Source organism: Seriola dumerili, unplaced genomic scaffold, assembly GCF_002260705.1.
Source record: "Seriola dumerili isolate Sdu_G_001 unplaced genomic scaffold, Sdu_1.0 BDQW01000088.1, whole genome shotgun sequence".
Classification (NCBI taxonomy): domain Eukaryota; kingdom Metazoa; phylum Chordata; class Actinopteri; order Carangiformes; family Carangidae; genus Seriola; species Seriola dumerili.
The window spans coordinates 5,446,737-5,467,921 of NW_019174343.1; the positions used below are offsets into that span (position 1 = coordinate 5,446,737).

Genomic DNA, 21,185 nt, shown 5'->3' on the forward strand with positions numbered 1-21,185 from the left:
ATACAGACATACACAGAGGCACATATGTGTTATTCCAGACCTACGCAGACACGTGCACAAACACTTCAAGCTGCACCAGTGGATATTTTTAGATCCACAATGAATCAAATGACAATGAGTAATGGGGTTGGGGCCGCTTGTAGTGAACAACCCCCAGAGAGTCATCACCCGACTACAGTTTCCCTCAGCTCTGCAGAGAGTTTTAGCATCATGCAGCTAATTGTTTTGGTTTTTAAGGTCCACAGCTCTACTGTGCTGGTTCAGTCTCACTGCTCTCATTAGTGTCGTCTTCTGTCCACTACCTTCACAGCACCAAAGAACAGCCGCGCATACTTAGCGAGTAGCTCTTAAACATAGCGAAGCATTCAGCGGCTAAAGAGCCAAATATATTCTTCAGGGGTTGGTAGAGACCAAAACAGAGTTAAAAACTTACATTCATGATGTGGCCAGAACTGCAACTACAAATAAATGCCAGTGTTGCTCCATGTCTGCAGTATGTATAAAATAGGTAAAATTTTCACCATATCAACCGTGAATGTTAATGTCATGTTCATAGTTTGTTGCTGTGACACTGGGTGGCAAAAACACAGGTTTCATATTACTCCATGTAACAATTCTTCTTTTGTTTGTTTTCATCTCTTATCAGATGTTTAACAGTACAAGTCTAAACTAAGAAGCCGACTGGCAAATATAAGTCCAATATCCACTCTTCTTTTAGCTCTGTTTTTGGTTTAAACCAACTCCTAAGGGAAATATTCCACCATGTTCACCATCTAGTTGCTAACTTCATCTGTCTACTATGCTGGGCAGCTAGTCTATATATCTGAGAGCTTTTTTGCTGAAAGTTGTTTGTGGCCTGAAAACGTCACTATGAAAGCAATTATAAATAGTGAGGTTGCCACACGAGCTGAAAGACGTTATAATGCACCGCTTTGAAGAAATGAAGAATCGGGTAATATTCTGAGTTCATCACTAAGAACGACCCCTGTTACTAGTCATGTGATCTATTATATATATTATTATATTATTATAAAACCATTGATTATAGGGGTTTTAAGGTTTCAGAAAAGCTTTTGCTACAGTATATTTTTATAATAACTTTAATAGAAAGGAAAAGTAAATGTGAGATTATTGGCTGCTCCTTAACCCTCTGTAACTGATATAAATGTAAAACACCAATTAAAACAATCTGTCACTATTGTATTCAGATTCTTACTAGGCCCGAATTCAAAGTAACATACTGTGTGGATCTAACAATCTAGACTGATGTCACCTCCTCAAATCAGCTGAAACTTCTTTTTACTGCTTTTGATTGATTGAACAGCTATTTGACAGTTAGAAATAATTGATGATGGGGTCTGAGCTCAAACAGGGAAGAGTAGAAGTCTAAATGACACATGACACAGACAAACGGTTCATCAGCTTTCACTGTTGTTAGCTGCGCAGGCTGTTTTGTTTTGCACCAGTGATACATTTAACTGGATGTACTTGTGAAATGCGCCTGATACAGTGTGACACAGTGTTATATTTTCCCAGTGCTTCACTGTTTTCATTGACTCTTTTTCAAGTGGTGGATGTGATAAGAAACTGCAGAGACAGTTAGTATAAAGGAGTCTACCTCTGAAACCACATGGTGCTGCTGAGTGAAGACTTCTTGGTTTATATGAGGCTGTAGAGAAAAAGTGCTGAATGCAAAGTAGCCAGCAGTGACCATCAGTTACATGAGGGGCATATATCGCTGTGAAGGAGGGCCCACAGTTAATGACAATAAACCTGGAGGCTGATAAATTTGTAGGAAAACTGCCCATTAAATGGCACCACGGTCCTACAACAAGACCATAACCCTAAGCAGAGTAAGCACAATTAAAACAACTGCCATCCATTAATTACATTACATTGCTGGCATCCTGTATGTATAGCAAGTTTAGTCTCATGAGTCACATTATCTAAAAAAAAAAAAAGAAGTGAAATACAGCTAATACTTCTGCATTACAGTGCTGTTTTTTTCCCACATATGCATCTACTATCAATTAACTAGTGTACTGAGTGAGAGTGAAAACACATTATTTGAACTAGAACGAGCTCTGACCCAGTTCAAGTCAGCCAGCGCGAGCCTCACAGCCATACCTCAACATAACTAAATACCTGCATTTGTGCACTACGTTCTGTGTACCCACAATCCCATATCCTCACGGACAAAATAGCTATCATGTGACTCATGCACCATGCATCTTGTAAGAGTAGGCTCTGTGGAGAGCTAACAAGTGGTGCTGCATGCGAGCACAATGGCTCTTAGAGGGAGTTAAATCCTCAGTAGCCCCCCCGTGGAGCCCAGACTGTTCTCAGCCATTCACCGCATCGTCTGCTGTCTCTGCAGCTTCATATGAAAGACTGGGGAGGCACTTCCTCTTTCACTGACATTAAAGTAAGAGGAGCAGAGCGGGGTGTCTGCATAAGTGTTCAGCATTTTCAATCTGAAGCTAATGGAAGCAAAGATGAGGTCAAATACAGTAGAAGTCAACTGAGACACAGCGGTGGTGAATAAGAGATGGGGGGGGCTTACTATTAACACATTTGGGTTTTGCTCTTGTCTTCTCTCCTCTCTGCCAAAGCCTCGACAACATGTCTGCGCAGCGTGCCCATTATATGAGGAGACATTTCCCACCTCCATCCCGAGGGGAGCCAGCGGAGGGGCAGGTATCAATAATTCACAGGTGAGATGAACACAAGTGCCACTCCTTTCATCCGTGCCTCACACAGGTTTAATGGACATGGCAATAATTCTCCTAAAAGGAGGCAATTATTTTGAGCACAGCTAGACGGCCGAATGCACTCGTGTAATCCAAAAAAAACACAGGTGTGTATTTTGGGTGAGATCAAGCCTCTGAGGACAGGGGCTGTACAGTGTTGATCCTCCCCGCTCTGTGACAAGATGAAAGAGACAAATAACATCAGTCACAGAGCAGCTATCACGGGCACTGTGAAGTGGAAATCGCAGGAAAGAGCCTAGTCCAAAGTAAAAGCCTGTTTTTGTTATTTCCTTACATTCTCTTTGAGACACTGTTAACAGATGCAGACGTTGCCTTTTTGTAAGCTTCCTTGCAATCAAAAAGACACTTGAAAGCCTTGTTTTGATGTTTGATTCAGACATATTTTGTCTTTGATCTGTTTGATAAACTCTACATTGTGAGTGGAAACTGTCACAATCCAAATAATGAGTCACAAAATTTCACATTGAGAGCAGTGGCTTTGAACCAAGTGTGGGCCTAGAATGTGGAGGGCGTTTTCTAATGGCAGCAAGCAGGGAGTGAAATCATGTTAGCTTTCTTTCTACATGAACACACTAACTGGCTAATGTCGTCCAAGAATAGGAGGGCACTCATAAAAATTCAACATGCAAACAATATGCGTAATCACAGCTCAGACTCTGATTTGAGAGTCCTAAACAGGACTGTTCATGAATACTCTAGTGACTCTGAGACGTCATGGCTGATTGGTGGCATGACTGCAGGGTGGAGGCCTGTGTGCATCTCTACTTAATTAATAGGGTAAATAAAACAGCTTGTGAAAATAGGGGTTAAGATTCTATCAGTGGAATTACTCAGCCATGTGGCCACAGGAAAAGAGATCGTCACAAGCTTATGGTGATTTCAGCAAATAATTAGTCTCAGCTAAGGCCCTCTATACACAGATTATTGCCTCAGTGCACAGACAGCTTGCTTAACTCACTTCCCAAATACCAGTTAACTAAATGGAAAAAGTAAGTGTGAAAAAAGTACTGCAGGGGACGTGTTTGATATTGTGTTTGCCCGCCGCGGTGAGCTCACAGATAAGGTGAGGTCTGTGTGTTACTATTTCCGATCCACGCTGACCATCATCCACCTACCCGCAGGTGATGTTTCTAATCATAATTGTATCAAAACGTCAGTGTTGCTAACAGCGCTGGAGGCGAGAGGCTGTAATGTGGCGAGTGTGCGGAGAAAAGAGGCGAGGTCACCATATCCTCTGAGTCGGGACAAGGGGTGGGACCTAACTTCAGGTGTTGATCTATGCTCTTGACTGCTTTAAAAACCCTGAAGTGCAGAGGGGGGAGGGGCAGACTGAGATAAATTGAAAGGCTGTCTCTCCTAAGGTTCCCCACAGTGTGCTGTGCTGGAGAGAAACGGCCTTGTCAGCGGCATAAATCAAGCCCAGCTGTGCAGCGTAGACCCAGGACGCTAAAACCTGCCGAGCACGATGCAACTGCAGTACGACTTCTCAGATACCTGCTTTATGCAGCGTCATGACTAAACGAATGTGCCTTCTATTTTCTTGTGAAGTTGTCAACATCAAGGTTAACGGTCAATTAGAGACCACAATGAGGGAATGTTCTTTTTTTTTTGTTGTTGTTCTTTGAGCCAACAAAGTGATTGGCTGACGCTGGTGAAACAGGGACACCTGGGCATTTACTTTTGACAATTCTCCGATATAGGTGTAATTGATATAGATTTTTGCTGTACTCAAACCTGTTCCAGTGACTCTCACCTTGTCACATGGATCATTAGCTGCAGCAAATGTTCAGAGTATTACCACATGGCCCTATCATAGGACATGATGAACTGATTTGAAATGTAAAGTCGCGTCTGACGAAATTTGAATGTGGCAGAGTCAACCAAACAAAACCCCTCGCAAAACACTTTATCATGCTATTAAACTTTAAAAATATCCAGCTAACTCTGCTGTATGAAGATAGCGCTCTTGCTTATCTGACAGCTTAGCTCTGGTCCTGATTTTCTTTCTTTATTTTTATTTTCTAGTCCGTCGGTCAGTCCCTTAATAACTTTGATGATCCCCTGACATTTCATCTAGGGCTGCTATAGGTCAAAATTTCCCTAAAAAACGAATGATTCCCATTAGCCTTAGCTGTGCTTTTTGTTTAACGCTATTTAACAAATGTTAGCAAGCTAAGCGTGTTCAAATATCATGATAAATATTATACCTACTAAACAACAGCATGTTGATGTTTTTTTGTCATTGTGCTCGTGTCAGAATGTTAGCACGCTAACATTAGCAATTAGCTCAAAACACCATTAGCTGTCTATGTAGAACCTCACAGAGCTGCTAGCTTTGGCTGTAGACTTAGCATGTAGCATGCTTGTTTAACTGTAAACCTGCCTGCTGTGTAGCTTACTTGTATTCTCAGCCAAAAGAGTCTTTGAAAAAAAACTTAAAATATATAAAAAAATTATCAATAAAAATATCAAAAGCATGCCATGACACTACTGAATTCAAGTTTAGCCCTGATTTCACTAACTATCACTATTTATTTTCTACAACTATGGAAGCAGGCAGGTCCAAAAATGGAACTAAATAAATGACTGCAGTACCATAAAGCTGTGTGAGACACTGTATGACAAGACCATTTTCTCTTACATCTGACTACTTATGTCTTATTGGAGAGTTAGCAACCAATGTGTTGAATCTGAAAAGTTGTGGAGGTTTGAATTTTGCAGAAACAAAAAAAATAGGAGTTGTGCTTTCAATACACCAGCGAGTCAGTGCTGATCACATTAAAAATGCCTGGCAGCCGAAAAAAGGAGCACGAATCACACCCTCAGTGTTAGAAGTTATTAGGCAGCTCAATTACAGTTTACTTTACCAGTCTCTGAGTGGTGAGAGAGCACTCTACCTTATGATCAATCGTGTGGAAAATGCCAGTCTGACGGGGATCTTTTGGAGGTGTCAGTCAAAGCTCAACAACAATATAACAAGTGCCTTTGCGACGACTGCTGCATGGAGCTCTTGCTTTAAGACAGAGCAGCTGATTAAGAATGATTGACACAGAATATGCACTCATTCAAGTCTCAACAAAGCCAAGCTCTGCAGCTAAAAGCAGGGCTATGTGTGTTTTTTGTGTATTCGGCTACATTACGAGTGGAGTTAAGTTGCAGGCAATACTTGAAATGACTTTTCCTTTTGGCTCACTGTGTATTGACACTTGTCTCCAGGGCACTCGCTAGCATTAAAGCCTCTTTGGCAATACGGTTGCTTTATAAAAACACGGCCAGGGGACAGGGGTGCTGGGCTGCGACGCAAGTATTAATCTCTTACTCCATGAAATGCACACTACTGCTACTGCGCCAGTGTGTATTACCATAATGTGAGCAGGGAAATGGCAAGTTCTTCCCCATAGCCTCAACAGCTCAGATTATTTTTTTTTTATTTTTTTCATTATTATTACTTTTTTGATAGATACAGCAGGCATTGTACACTTGTGTACTGAATTATAATACTAACAGCCCTTGGTACTGTTTGTTAGACCATTTGAATATTGGATTTTCTATTCCAGGAATTGGTCACTAGATTTATTTTCTAAATAACAAGAAAAGTTAAGCCTCAATATTCATAATGCTGAGATAAATGAAATTAAATGTACAACACATTTTGGTATTTGGTTTCACCTCAAAAATAAAGGGGGAAAGTGCTCAGGATGACATAATGTCCCCAGGCGTGCCTATGATGAAAAAAAAACAAACAGTTTTTTCTCCCTCACACTCTCTCTCACACATGCACACGTGCACACACATTATCTACTGTCTAAGGACCACGGTGCAAATGAACCTTCTCAAAATAAATGTTGTGTAAAAGTGCATTTTTTTTTTTTATAGGAAGGTGTCTTAATGAAGCAGGCTGATTGAGAACATCTTAACTCCCGTCTGTGGAACATGATGTGATTGTGTTGGTAATTGCATCGCAAGTAGAGGGAGTTTATCAGCGCGGGCTGCACAGGGGTTTGTGTATGTACTTCCAGAGGATTCCTTTAATCACAAACTGTTCTCCTGGTTTATTCCCCTTCCAGAGATATTCATCTCTGCTTATGTGCTGAGGTATCCCTTCAGGAATAAAGAGCACACACATGTTCTGCAGGAAATTGTCAGAGGAACCAAGATGGATTACTCATGCTGCGCTGGCGGATTCTCACTTTGAAAAATGATATCAGCCACAGTCTTCCAGATAAAAATAATCCTGGCGAGCAGTACATGGGATGCAGACGGGTAAAGAGGGTTCTGACCTAATCTCAGCAAATATCTCAGAATTCACTTTATCTCTGGTCTGAGATTTATTTGAGTGTAAGACAGTCAGCACTAGATCCTTGCAGTTTTACAACCCCTCCATCCTCCTGCTCCAGAGAAGGAGAAACTGCTAATTAAGCAAATGTACAGTCTGACCGATGGAAAATTTATAGGACTACACAATCTGAAGTCTTAATGGTTGGAGGGATATACCCCGACTGTGAGTGATGCAGTGGGATGTGAGAGTTGGCTGGAAGGTGAATTGATCTACTAATCATTTTGATGGTCTCTCTAAATACAACAAGAAAATCAATTAATGCCTGTGATCATGACTGAAAAGCAATGACTGATGTATCATCTGTCCATCAGCAGTCTGTCTGTAGAATTTCCCATTACTATTTTACAATCTGAGAAAAGGATATATATTTACCCAGGTGTGCATTAAGTAAGTTATCTAAATTTCAAGACAGATTTAATTAAAATAACATTTTTAAACCTCTTGCCACCTGTTAGTAGATGACACATGGATGCACGTACACCCTTTTAAACCATTTTAAAAATATTGTTACTGTCATGTATTTTAAGAGCAAACCTGTATAAGACTACATGACAAACTAAACTCAAGCTTTCTTGCACAATTTAACATCTGCAATTCTGTTGCTAGGTAATTAAGCTATGTTAGCGCCCAGTTTTTGTTGAAAATACTGCCTCTGGTCGACCACTTAACAATTCAAAATGAAAATTCAAATGACTGATGTAAAAACTGAAACCCTGTTAAAGGCTATGTACAAAATATCGTGCTAAAAAACTGAGCCTGAGGCTGAAGGGTTCAGGCAAAAGTCAGCATCCGCACCAGCTGATGATCCATGTAGAAGACATGGAATTAAATTAGCACTGATATTGTACTGCAGTGGGCTAGTTAGTGCTAGTATTATAATTATGATGAGGATACATGTAAAATCAGCAGTTAGTTGGACATGCTAAAGTTTGCAGCTTGCTCTTTTCAGTTTCAGTTCAGCGCTGAACAAAAAGACAGACTGTCCAAACTCTTTATGTGCGGACTATCACTGTCCGAGGCACACTGCTTCAGCATGTGGAGAAATCCAGAGCTTGACAGCCCTGCCATGCCTCAAGGGAGGAGTTCAGTGACCGGTCAACTGACCCAGATCAGGTATGAGTTGGACAAATCAGTTAACTGTGGAGAGAGTTTAGATGACACTGTGACTCACCACATCTCAAAACTCTAAAGCATCTTGAACAAAACTTAGATCTAAACTATATAAAGGAAAAAAAAACACAACAACAATCTACCATGTTGTATATATAAAATAAAGCACAATTCTCTAACTGCATGGCCTAAAAATCTAATTTTGGTGAGTCAGTGAAGTAAATGTTTATCTTCTATTGCACAAATAAAATATGTCTCTAATACGGGCAAATGTTGATAATCCACAGTGAGCAATGTGCGCTGCTCGTTTATCTAATCCAAATTTATCTGATGATCACATCATGTCAAACACATGGTGCAGTCGTCCGCCCCCCCCCCCGCTCAGAGCCACAAATATATCAAACTAGTGATTCATATTCATCTGGGGTGAAGTGACTTTCTGGGCAGCCCGCGGCCGAAGGTTGGACACATCATGAGAAAAGACAAGGAGGGAGAAAAGCCAGTATTATGAATCCTTGAAATCTTGCTAACTGTTATTAAAATATAATCAAGCTATTTTAAGTCATATGAGCGGGCTAGTTAGCCTTTAGTAGCTGTCCTGTCATGGTCAGATTAGTCACCCTTGCTAACAAATAGCATGTCTGAGCTGCCATCATTACCCTTCACTCTGTAAACCCTGCTCACCTTCCAACATCATGGATGCCAAAGCCATGAATGACTAATGACGAGATGCTTTTGACCATTGAAATGCTCTTTTATTACTTCAAATCAAGCTAGCTGTTACCTGGCCTTCCCTCCAAAACAGATGTAGGCTGTTAGCGCTGCCCACTGAGGTTTAAACCAACCAATGAGATTATTTCCCCCTCCTGAGCAGCTCTAGCTCTGTGACATGTTTGGATAAATAAAACATTTAATCTGCTATGCGGATGTGTGTTCTGGTAGGCACCTCTGAACAGTGTCGGGTGTTGTCTGCAGCTGCTGGGATCAGCAAAGCGCTAATCCTCAGTTTGCTCCCGTTCTCAGGCGAGGAGGAAACTGTGCTCATTCACGTTGACTTCTTCTTCTCTTTTTTTTTCCTTTTTATAAGCTACAGCCAGAGTGGAAGAGGTGTAGGCAAAGACAAAATGAAAAGCACCAGTCAGCTGTTGTACGGCAGGCTTGTCAGGTAGTAAACCTTTCCTCAAGGCAAAGTAATGAAATAAGTCCTTCTGGGCACATAAGCTGTCAGTATTCGGGCCCGGCACTGCTCACTCACACTGCTAACCTCCACAGAGTCAGAACTCCACTTCACCAGCAGATGTTCAATTAGGAGCAGATGAGGAAATTAGAGATCTGATGAGAAAAAATGTGAAGTGACATTTAAACATGATAAACAATGTTTTTAATAAGTATAACAGCATGCAGCCGAAGAATGAGGAGACTGAAATAGCAGTTCTGGGCCGTTCGTTCACACAGATCATTTAATCACCACCTTTATTAATACACCTGTTTCCATACAGAGCTTATTAATTCCAAGTCCTCATAAAATTAAGCCCTGAGACATTTGATGAGACTCTTATTAAAATCTCCTTGAAACAGAACAAAGGCATCACAGAAAGATAGGAAGATGTGCGATAAGTAAATTAATGCAAAGTTCGCCGCTATGCCTCCTCTGCAGTTTCGGTGTTCTCCTGACACTGATTCTTTCTGGAGTGCGTCTGGCAGAGCAGATGGGCCTATAAATGGAGATCACTCTGCGAGACATCTCTTCATTTACGTGACAGCCATGCTTATTTGCTCTGCCAATGTAGGAGGGATATATAATATGCATGAGGGACAGTTGTACCAGTGGGTCATGACTACAGACAGAATCTAGCCAATCCAGCTATAGCAAGTGTTCACTCTCTCTACAGACTAATGGGCTAATCAACATCCACGCCACATGCAGAAAGCCCCCTGTGTCGTCTCACTATAACTCGGCGAGCCACTCGGAAAACTTGTCGTGTTAAACTCGCACCTACAGCTCCGACATTAACAGACACCACTTAAAGCTATAAACATACCTAGCAGATGCTGCAGGCACGAAATGAGTCAGAGCACATCCTGTGATAGTAATTTCTCATGCTCGCTGATTCATGCAGCACAACTCGCTCCTTCAGTGTGTGTGTGTGTGTTTGTGTGTCAATGTTTTGGCAAAAGTAAAAAGCAGAATTAAGGAGGCCTCAAAGTGTAAATCTGAGCTCAATTTGTGACGAGTGATAAAATAAGAAATACGTGAGGAAGCAGGGGCTGACATCCGCGCCAATTTCCCAACGGCGTTTTGATTTCTCGAAGTAAATTGTGCCGACTTCGAACCCGCTAGCCCATTAGCGTGTCAAGCTGCTCGGATGTGGCCGTTGTGAGTTGTGATAGTGTTTTCTTTATGACAAGGGTGTGTGTAATTTGGACCTATTAAATATGGAATCACTGCGCAATGAGAGATAAAGCCAGAAGAATGATGGCTGTCTGTATTTCAAGGGGAACTGACAGTAAAGGTTTTTAAAACTTGTCTTAGCTGTAACTGTATTTGTCTTTCGGTCTGATTTACAAATATTAAGAAGATGAAGACATGATGAATGACAAGTACACATCCAGCATGATGTGTTTAGTCTCAATATCAGATAATTTTTTTGACTAGAGAGAAGACCACTTTAACACCACGGTTATGCCCATAGACTGTAAGTTAAGTTGTAGCATCCGTGATGTCACCCATTGGCTTCTGAGGAGCAGTTTTGAAGCTCAGAGTGGGCCATCGCCATCTTGGCAATTCCTGTCTCCGCCTAACTCCCACCTGACCCACCTGTCACTCAAAGCAGCACGCCCACAATCATGCATAACTTTAAGCCCAAATAAAATTTAAACAGGAGGGTGATATAAAATTCACCACCTGTACAGTTGTCATGAAGGGGGGAATTAGCCCAAACCATTTTTTGTACCAGCCTGTGATCATGTTTATTTCCGTTGTAAAGTTTCAGCATTTTTAACATTGGAGTCTGTGGCGATTGAGTGGCCATTAGAGGAACTGCAGGAAATTTTTCAGCCCCGGAGGTCGCTGCTTGGTTATGCCCAGCTGTTGCATTGGGTTCTTCGCAGCTTGTAACAACTTCCTTTAAGTTTGTTTAAAGTGTGACTTTTAGAGTTGATCAACCCTCCAAGTGTTTAGTCAGGCAAGTATAAGCGGGAACAGTTTATCCTTGTGTAACATGTTTCAGTGAATTCCAGATGAGTACAAATGCACATCTTTACCACAGGAACAGGCCAGGGACAAATTCTTCTGTCAATCAGCCACAAAATATCCGTTTCAGAGATGAAGAGGATCTTTAAAAAGACAAAAGCCTGGTCTAAAAGATCCCAGAAAGATTTACTTGGACCGCCTTTCAGAGCATATAAGTGTTGTGTGTGAGTGTGAGACTGATGAACAAGGATTTATATTCTGCTAAAATATTTCATGATTCACTTTTATGAGAGAAAAGGCTTCAAGGATAAGGACTATCTGCTCTTTGACTAATAACAATACAACTGGAGTAGTCTGAAAGTGCGAGTAATCTCAGAGTCAGGGTGTCTTTAATTGGGCCCGTATGATACTTGAGAGTCTTAAAAGACACATTCCACATTGTCACCGAGAACACAGAGAAGTGAAAAACATACAGAGCAGATACTAATCAGGTTTACTGAATACGTCGTGGTAAAATGTCATTGTTAAATCAAGTGTGAAAAAGACAAAATAAGTGAAACATGGCCAATTTAATGTTGTATGACACACAACATCATAGATATACTTTTAAAATTATTTTTGATTTTAATCTCTAACCTTCAAATCTCATCAAAAACACATTCTGCTTACTTTTCTGTAACCAGGAAACTCTCTTTGAATCCTTTTTGATGCATGACATCCAGACGACCATCACCATTCTGGCCTCTGATGCCAGAAATTCCTGCCATCTGGTCAGAAGACAGTGGTGTAAACATTTCTACGCCCTGCTAATTGTCGTGTTTTCTGGAACCCGTGGCCGTCCCGACTGACTGTCTGAATAAGCAGTGATTTATTCGCAATGTGTGACAAAGAAGCAGCTTGTTTGCACTGAGCCGCCATAAATGCACTTACAGAATAAGACAGTGTTGAATTAGACTCTTTAAACCACTGAAGAGGGGAAGCCTTTTCCCAACAAGATTAGTCTTTCTGTCTTATCATTTCACAACCAAACCAACCAATAAAGGCTATTTTTTGATCAAAGGCCAAGCAAGCCACAGAGACAATGGGATGCTGTGAGATTACTTGGCAGCAATGTGCATTTTATTTTTGCACAAGTTTTTAGTGGATGTAAATGCATCAAGACCTAACCTTATCTGCTTAATACAAAGGGTGAAAGAATATGGAACTTTCCGCCTCCCTCTAATTTTTCTCATATATTCATTAAGAATCACACACCACATAGAGTTGAAGCTCAGTTGTAATTTAGAAAACAAATAGAAACAAACTCTGGTCATTTAAGATATGTCAATTTCAATAGATTTGAGTGAACTTCACTTAAACTGTAAAAACTTCCTCAGGAATCCTGGAAGGGTCTCGACAGCTGCAGTACGACAAGAAGTGACATCTGAATTTTAATATTCGGGAGACATTTTATTTATATGCTACTACTTCTCCACTTTTTTCTAGTAGTGCCCTTCCTTTATGTTGCTCTCTATGTGCCGTGGGACTGCACATCTGGAGTTGTTTGAAACCACTAATCTGGGGGGTAAGAAAGGGAGCTGATAAAACTTTGAACAGACGTTACTATGGCAACAGGCTTCCTGTAACTCACCTTTCTCAAAGATGTCACTCAAACGGTATCACTCCCAAGTGCACAGCGACTGCTACTATAGCTAACACCGGTGCATAGTTTTACATAGTTCGCAATTTCAATGCGTGTAGTAGCAGTAGCAGCTACGAGTCGTTCCTGGGTTGAAATCAGTGGAGAAATAAAGAATGAAACATAGAAGTATTCTCAGCTCCTTTAAATCACCTGCTGAAAGACATAAAAAACAAAAAAACAGCACAGCTTCTGCCCGAAGAATAAATTGTGGTGACAAATAAACCATTATGGTACCCTTAAAGGACCATCAGCACCATTTCAAGCCCATCACGGAACTATTTCTTCTCCAACTCAAGTCACATACATCATCAGAGCAGACTGTCAGCAGTGTATTAGTGATATGCAGTGATTTTAGGCAAACACAAAAGTTTTTCATTTTAAAATTTATGAAGAGAATTAGTGAGTTAGAGACTTTTTTGAATGTCAAAAATGTTTTTAAAATGAGTTCTCACCAGAGTTTAGAGGATGTTCACAAGTTATTACTGAATCTGAAATCCTTTGATAAATGTCATTCAAATTATAAAGTTGAATTAAAAAATATATACAAATCAAGCCAAAACAAAAATATAATTGTTTTGGTTTCTTATTCATTTATTTATTTATTCTAATATCTTATTTAGGTTGTCAAGCCTGATTATTTTATTGTTGAGTTTGTGTTCACTGGTAGGTTTGTATAGTGTGACCTAGTGTTCAGTTTGATCTGTGTTTATTGTTTTGTCCTCTGGTTATTTATGTTTTTTGTTCAATAAAAAAAGCATTATTGCATTATACAAGTATTTTGAATAAATAACTCAATACATTAAACAAATTTCTGACAGACTGTGTGTCTGTGTTGTGCATGTATGGAGCCCAACCGGAGTTTAGACTGGGCAACAGTTTGCCAGGTGTACTTTGTTCTTAGTACAGTCTCCCCTTGGCAACTATAATATACACAAAGGACTAAATCCTTCCAGGTACCACCACCACTCTAAATACCTTATTTGAGGGGCATGATTCATAAACTAGTAAGAAAGAAAATCACCCTATACAATAACATGTTTTAGCATTTTTAGCATTAATTTATTTTAGATGTATGACCTTTTGGACTGTGCTTACTAAAAGGAATTGCCATGGATTGCTGGAGCATGCTAAACTTGTGACTGTCCATCAGCTGCTTGGGGAGGAGAAGAGGGCGGCAGAGTATGAATGTAAAAAGGAAAAAATAAATAAAAAAATATATATATACACACGTATATTAATCTCATATTTTTCAAAAAAAAGCTAAAACTTATCCTCTTCTTTAGTAGTACAGTATGCAAAACAAACAACAAAGCAAACTGTGCAGCTGAGGAAACACGCTGCAGCATCACAGCTCCTGACAACAACAGTGGCGGGATTTGTCCCAGCCACACCCAAACACCGTCTTCAAAAGACTGAAAGATCCTGCATAAATATTTGCATGAGTGCCAAAGCCGATAGAGATAAACACTCAAGGTCTTGAGCATTTGAGCAAGGAGGGTGCAACATCGGAACATCAGCATGTGTCGCTGGCGGCTTGTGAGAGGACAGTTGTTTGTGCGTCCAGGAGTGAGCGGCCTAGCAAACTTGATTTCTTCCTGCCAGTGACATATTGAAATGGCGTGATTTTTTTTTTTTTTAGGGCTGCTCTCCACGGCTGATACGGCCCACTTACACGCTCATCAGCAAGACCTGCTCTGCTCTGCGCTCTCAGCTGCTTTGTTCCAGCTGATGTCATCTAAACCTCGTCCCTGCAGGGTTGTCTGGGGTAGATAAGACATCCCCTCCCTACGCTGGTCTTCTGCAGAAAAAAAGGGGGCTGCTGCTATGAAGATGGATTACCCAGCTGGTGACACTAGTTCCCTTTCTGCAGGAGCCACTGTGGAGTGCTAACGCAATTAAGGCAATTAATCTTCAACAAAAGGGGTTCATAGCTACCTCTCATGATTTCGCACCTTTCTGTACAGGTGCATAACCAACCAGACGTGCTCAGACATGCATACATACACGGACTCTACATGCATACAAATATCAATCTTTTCACTGGACTTAATATATAAAGAAAAAAATTAACAAGCAAGAAATGCAGCAGTTTTGCTTATCACACAGCGGATGTGTGAATCCGCGCGCCATCATTTACACTCACTCTTTTGCATCAGTGCTGTGCTTTCACTAAAGATTTTCCAAACAAACAGCAGGATGAGTCTCAGCGCTGCATTCGACCCTACAGGGCAGGACAGCTATTAGTGGGCAGAGACAACTGTTCTAATGTTTACCACGACAGATGCTGAACAGTTTTATCGCATGGCTGTACAACACATGGGTGTATGTGCGTATGTCACAGATGAGAGGAAAGGGGGATAATAGAAAAGAGAGTGAGAGGGAGCTGTAATCAGCACATTTAAAGGCTCTGGCATGTGTTTTCAAGCTCTGTAAACTGTTACTCCGCTCAGTAGCTGGCAATACACTCTGGCATGATGGCAGAAAAATTTCCTTTTAATGTAATACAGCTGGGAGTGTTGAATTTTAATTTCAAATCTGTGCCTCTTTCTTCTTAATTTTGGCGCAGCACAGGTGGCCAGAGCCAAATATCATTCATTTAGTTTGAGTGAAAGCATTAAAACATATTTCTGAACATCAAGCAGACTTTTAAAACGACCAGAATAAAGACAGCGTTAGAGAAATCCATCTACTAATTGTCCATAATGACGCTGCTCTTTGTTCACTGAAGATCTAAACTAAACAACTGCAGTATATTTATCTACCAGTTATACCTGCAACAAAAAGAATTTCTCAGATTTTAATTATTTAAAAGTAATTAATTAATAACAGTTAAATGATTTAAATCTTGAATCATTCATTATTTATCACAGCAGTTGGTCATCATGCGATTCAGAGTGTGAACGGCAATCACAATGACAATCAGGGGAGTGAACGTTTTCTCCAGGGTGAAAGAGGACCAAGTACCGCAGATACATGCTTCAGTGAACTCAAGTGTTAAAGTCCTTACAGTATCTTGCTTGTTTAACTAAAGCTGTCAAATGAATGTAGTGGAGTAGAAATTACAATATTTCCCTCTGTAATGTAGTGGAATGAAAATGTAAAGTAGCATAAAATGAAAATACTTAAATAAAGTACAAGTACCTCAAAATGGAACTTAAGTACAGAACTTAAGAACTTAATGCACTTAATTACTTTCCACCACCGCTACTACAATTACTCGGCCTTCAGCACACATGCATTTTAATATTGTTAAATTACCCAAGCAGATAAAAGTCCTGAAAACAAAGGAGGTGACTATTATAACAGTTAATATCAAAAAGGTAAAAGACTAAACCACCACAACAAATACAATAATAAACTTTATATTGATGTCAAAACAACCAATCCTCCAATTTCTCATTACTCATGACTGAGCACCAGCATTTGCTAAAAATAGATAATATATGACATCAGAGATGAAATACCAAGCCAACACTATAAATGAAGGGCGCACTATCAGCTAGGTAACATGAGTTAGCTAAGCTGTAATTTAAGGCTAAAGTTAGAAATTAGCTAACATTAACGTTCATCCTTAGATGTTTAATACAATCTATTTAGGAAACTCAGAAGGTTAAGAGAGTAAAGTGTATGAAACAAGCTATATAGATATTTAGCTACTGCTACTTACTTTTACCTACAGTGTCTCAATTTGCTTGTGTGACACATGGGAGCAGAGACGTGATTCACTGAAGGGAAGGAGACAGGCAGACGAGACGTTCAACTAATGTCAAGGTTATTATTGAAATGGTACGGTCCATTTTAGGGGTGTCTGTAATGACATTACAAGATTCTTCCAGACATGAATATGGGAAATATATTTACAATTACAGATAAGAAGGATAGAAGGATATATAAATGTTTCAACCCCCGCAAACTGTTACCTCTTTTTACCTATGTGTATATATATATATATATATATATGTATGTGTATATTGTATATATATATACAAACACACACACACACATATAGATATATATATATATATATATGAAAGACTGAGGGACAAGTACATGTAGTGATTTGAATTTGAAAGTGATGAATCACAAAGCATCTGTTTAACATTGGTACAGACGCCGCCATTTCATTTATCACTTCACCAGGGCATCAATTCATGTCACATCGAAGACAAATGTAAAATCGATCTAAACTATGAATTTAAAACAACAGAATCAAAATGGCACGGGCGCTGAGAGGTTGAAATGTGTGATGGAAGTGGCACAGGGCGAGTGAAGGGCACCAGCAGCGAAACCACTATGCAAATTCCCCGCCACTTTGTTTGACAAGCAACAACACTGCTTTGTGTACATGCAAAGCCTGGCAAGACACTGTGCACACTGGCCTGCTGTCAGAGCGGAGTCATGCTAGAGTGGTGACACCCAATGGGTGACCCCTGTCTGCAATGAGGCTACTGGGCCAGACTTCACACTTCATCCAGACAGACAGACACACACATACACATACACACACACACACACACACACACACACACACACACACACACACACTGGCAAAAGTTACCACATGTAGCACACACATCACATCTCAGGGGTCAAATGTGGCAGGACGCTAAGACCGCCTTCTGTTCCTCAGAAACTTGGAAATGTATCAGAAGTCAAATAATTTGATTTCTGGAGCCTTTATCATCCCCACTGAGGTGAAAAGTACTTGATTAGCACTTTGGATTTACTCAGCAGCTGGTCTGTTTGGACACCACTAAAGAGCTGGAGATAAAATGTGGCAAACCCCATTAACCATTACTCAGTTAGGCTTCATGCTGCTTTTCCTCTTAGCTGTTCTGCGAGTGTTCTCACAGAACATCTGAGGACTGCATCAAAATCTCTCCATGGACATACAGCTATAAAATATGCCACAGTGACCGGGGCCTTCTGGTGCACCTGGACATAGTGTTTTTGTGTGAGGAATAGAGGGATCATACAAAACCTAGCTTGTCATTACAAATTCATTATTCTGAGAGATATTATGGAAGTTGAGAGGTAAATTAAATCCTGTTGGTGACGAAACCGATGGAGCGACAAAACAATGGCCAGTTTGTGCACATTTACTTTGCAGCAGAGCAACAGATGAAGTGAAAAAAATTCCAACTTTTAGGCCGCGTCGGTCTGTTGTAAATCCAAGCTGTTACTGATTTTACAATATAGCTTGTTGCTATGAAGACAATATTTCACTTTCACTCATTCTAAATAAACTTATGAGAGAAACTTGTGTAATAACCCTTTAAAATGTATGTTTTAAAGAGGCATTACAGCAATTTACTATTGCACTTCTATCAACTTTAAAAATGAACGGTCACATTATAACAAGCAGAGACCTAGTTATCTGGACTTTTTGTCTTTAATATGGGTCAAGCTCCAGAACACTACATCCTACATTGCCCATAATGCAGTTTGATAGTGCCTTCCATTAGACTCTCTCTACCCTCTTCTTTCAAAACACACTTCCACTTTGTTAGACGGACTTTTCTTTTAGTTAATTAAAAAAATTTAAGCCTCAAGCCAGTGCTAAGATAACTGATGACATCATCAAACCCTGATGACATCATCATCAACGCTGCAACCAGCTGGAGGGAGCAAGTTGTCTGTATTAATACACATGAGCATGACCTCCAGGGAGCCGAACCTGGCTTCAAGTAATCAGAGCACGTGCAGGGAACAGTCCTGCCCTTCCTCACAGTGCGGTAAAATCAGAACAAAATTTGCAAATGTTGTTTTACCTGTTACTTTCTCGGAGTGGTTCGCTGCCCTTCCGCCAAGAGATCACACCCCAAGGAGACATCTTGGGCTTGCACTCGATGAGCACATCTCCTCCCACCTTCACCAGCGTCTGGCTCCTCAGTTGATTGTGAGAGAAATCTGGGGCAACAGCTGAGACAAGCGCAGCATGGTAAAAATCCAGTGTTTGTAAAAGCCTCACATCCCTTTTCCTCCATAATATCTCTGATTATTTATCTGATATTAATTTATCTCATTTTCCAAATAAAAAAAAAAAATAGGATCATTGATACACTGCCTTATTGCCATGGATTATTCAATAGATGACATTATGTACGATCAGGACAATTAGTAATCAGAAAGCTAAATTTGATGTTAAGGAGCTAATGAGATTAATTTAACTTATTATTATTCTCAGTCCGGCTGCATGTGATTCTTTGCCACATTTTTTGCCACTTTGCCATTCTTTTCACAGCGGAAAGAGAAACAGTTTGTTCTTTAGTTTTTCAACAAGTGATTATCCCAACATGATAACTTTCCCTCACTACAAACCACTTAAAAAAATATGTGACCTTTTCAAAAAGGTTTGCGACTGTCTGATACTGTCCTTGACGTTCTCTTTTTCAATGTCCCTTTTGAGCTTGGCAATATGATCAGGGTGACACGCGTTGGGGGGTTGAACAGTGAATGGGAGTTGCTACCAGCCCAGAGTGGAGAGTGACAGGCTTGACGGGGCAGATGGGTGAGGCTGGTGAACAGAGCAGCTCTGGCATACATCACTGTCAGCCGGACGCATTCATCTTCTAATTAATGCTGTTCAATTAGTGGCCAATAACAGAGAGGCCGGAGGTCGTCCGCCGCTATTGAGCAGAGGAAGAAGACGGAGCAAACTTGGAAACAAACACGGACAAATGTATGCCTGCGCGCACGTCTCCATGCCAACGCACATACTGTATGCACGCATGCGTGGAACACACACACGCATACACAGCCAGTGTCTTACCTATAACTCGCAGCTCTGCGTTGGAGTAGACCTCGCCATGCTTATTCCCGGCCACACACTGGTACATTCCCATGTCGGCCAGGGTCAGGCGACTGATTGACAACGCCCCATTGGCAACCTGTACGCGCTCCTATGGACACAGAGACACATGCTTTTAATATACCTTATTCCCAGTGCTCATCTACATAAAAACAGGCAGCCAGTGCACCAGTGAATTATGGTCTGGAAGTGACAGACGTGGCAATAAATCTAGGTTTTCATCACTAATGGAGGGAAAGGCTTGGGTGGATGGAGGCAGGCTAGCAGAAAATGACCCTAATCAATCTGCATGTTTATGAGAGTGAAATAAAACCATGCCCTATTTATATCTCTGACTGCACCACAGGGCCTGTTTCCCCTTCAGCAGGAGGAGGGGATAAGAGGGGGGGGGTATCGTAACATCTGAGGTATACTGCATTGTGAAAATTGCTTTTCTGATAGGTATGCCCTATACATACTAAGTGCTGTGTACATGGTCATGCTGTACCTCCTCTTCATCTGTTTGGACTATCGTTTTTTGCCTGCCTGCCTGCGGGGGAAATCTTGCTCGTCACTGAGCCATCAAATTAGGATCTATTTAAGGACGGCTGGGCCTGATGAACTAAAAACTCAGTTGGATCAGTGCATTTAATCCTCAATATACATTTATCTCTCTGAACCTGGGTTCTCACACAGCTCCTTCACTATAGTATTAAATCCTTGAGCAGTTTTTATACATCTCTATGCAGCTGTGTCAGGTTTTGCCACCCCATGCCCTTCATCTCCTATGTTTTCCTCAGGCTCACCCCTAATGTCATTAGAGCCCATTTCCATAGGGGTGTCTCAGCGGCCTGAACTCCAGTCGCGGGAGGATTAAGGTAGTGTCACATGAAAAGAGAGACTGTCCTCAGTGAAAGATCACAAACTAATCCTGTGTTTGAGCAGGTTGTGCCTGAATTTCCATAACGCTTGGAAGCTCTGGATGTGCAGGGACGAACATCCCTGCTGGCAAGGGAGGCAAATGGTGGCGTATATCAGTCTGTGCATGGAAAGCACTCCTGTTTACGGCTGCTATTAATTAAGCATGACGTTCCTCTCAAATCAGCAGTTTTTCATGCGGAGACCTGGGGGGACCATCTGTATGCCTTATGCTGAATGAAAATGATTGGCAATGTCATTTCCCAGCAACACTGGGTTGATTCGTTTGATATTAAAACTGCGAAAGCATGTAAAACAATGAAGGAAATGACTTTAATGGTGTAGAAAAGTGTGCTATCAACAGCTCTATTCCTCAGAATTAC

General features: G+C 40.8%; 1 protein-coding gene across 2 annotated transcripts in view; it reads right to left on the bottom strand.

The window, feature by feature from the left end:
* The window catches only part of LOC111221724 (contactin-4-like), a 159,931-nt gene that overhangs the window by 21,342 nt on the left and 117,404 nt on the right, over positions 1 to 21,185 (bottom strand). For both annotated transcript variants that reach the window (XM_022745247.1, XM_022745246.1), the window contains exons 10-11: positions 19,867 to 19,996; positions 18,866 to 19,016 (exon numbers count right to left, since the gene is read on the bottom strand). In XM_022745247.1, the coding sequence (XP_022600968.1) occupies positions 18,866 to 19,016; positions 19,867 to 19,996 (281 nt within the window). The remainder of the gene's footprint in view (positions 1 to 18,865; positions 19,017 to 19,866; positions 19,997 to 21,185) is intronic.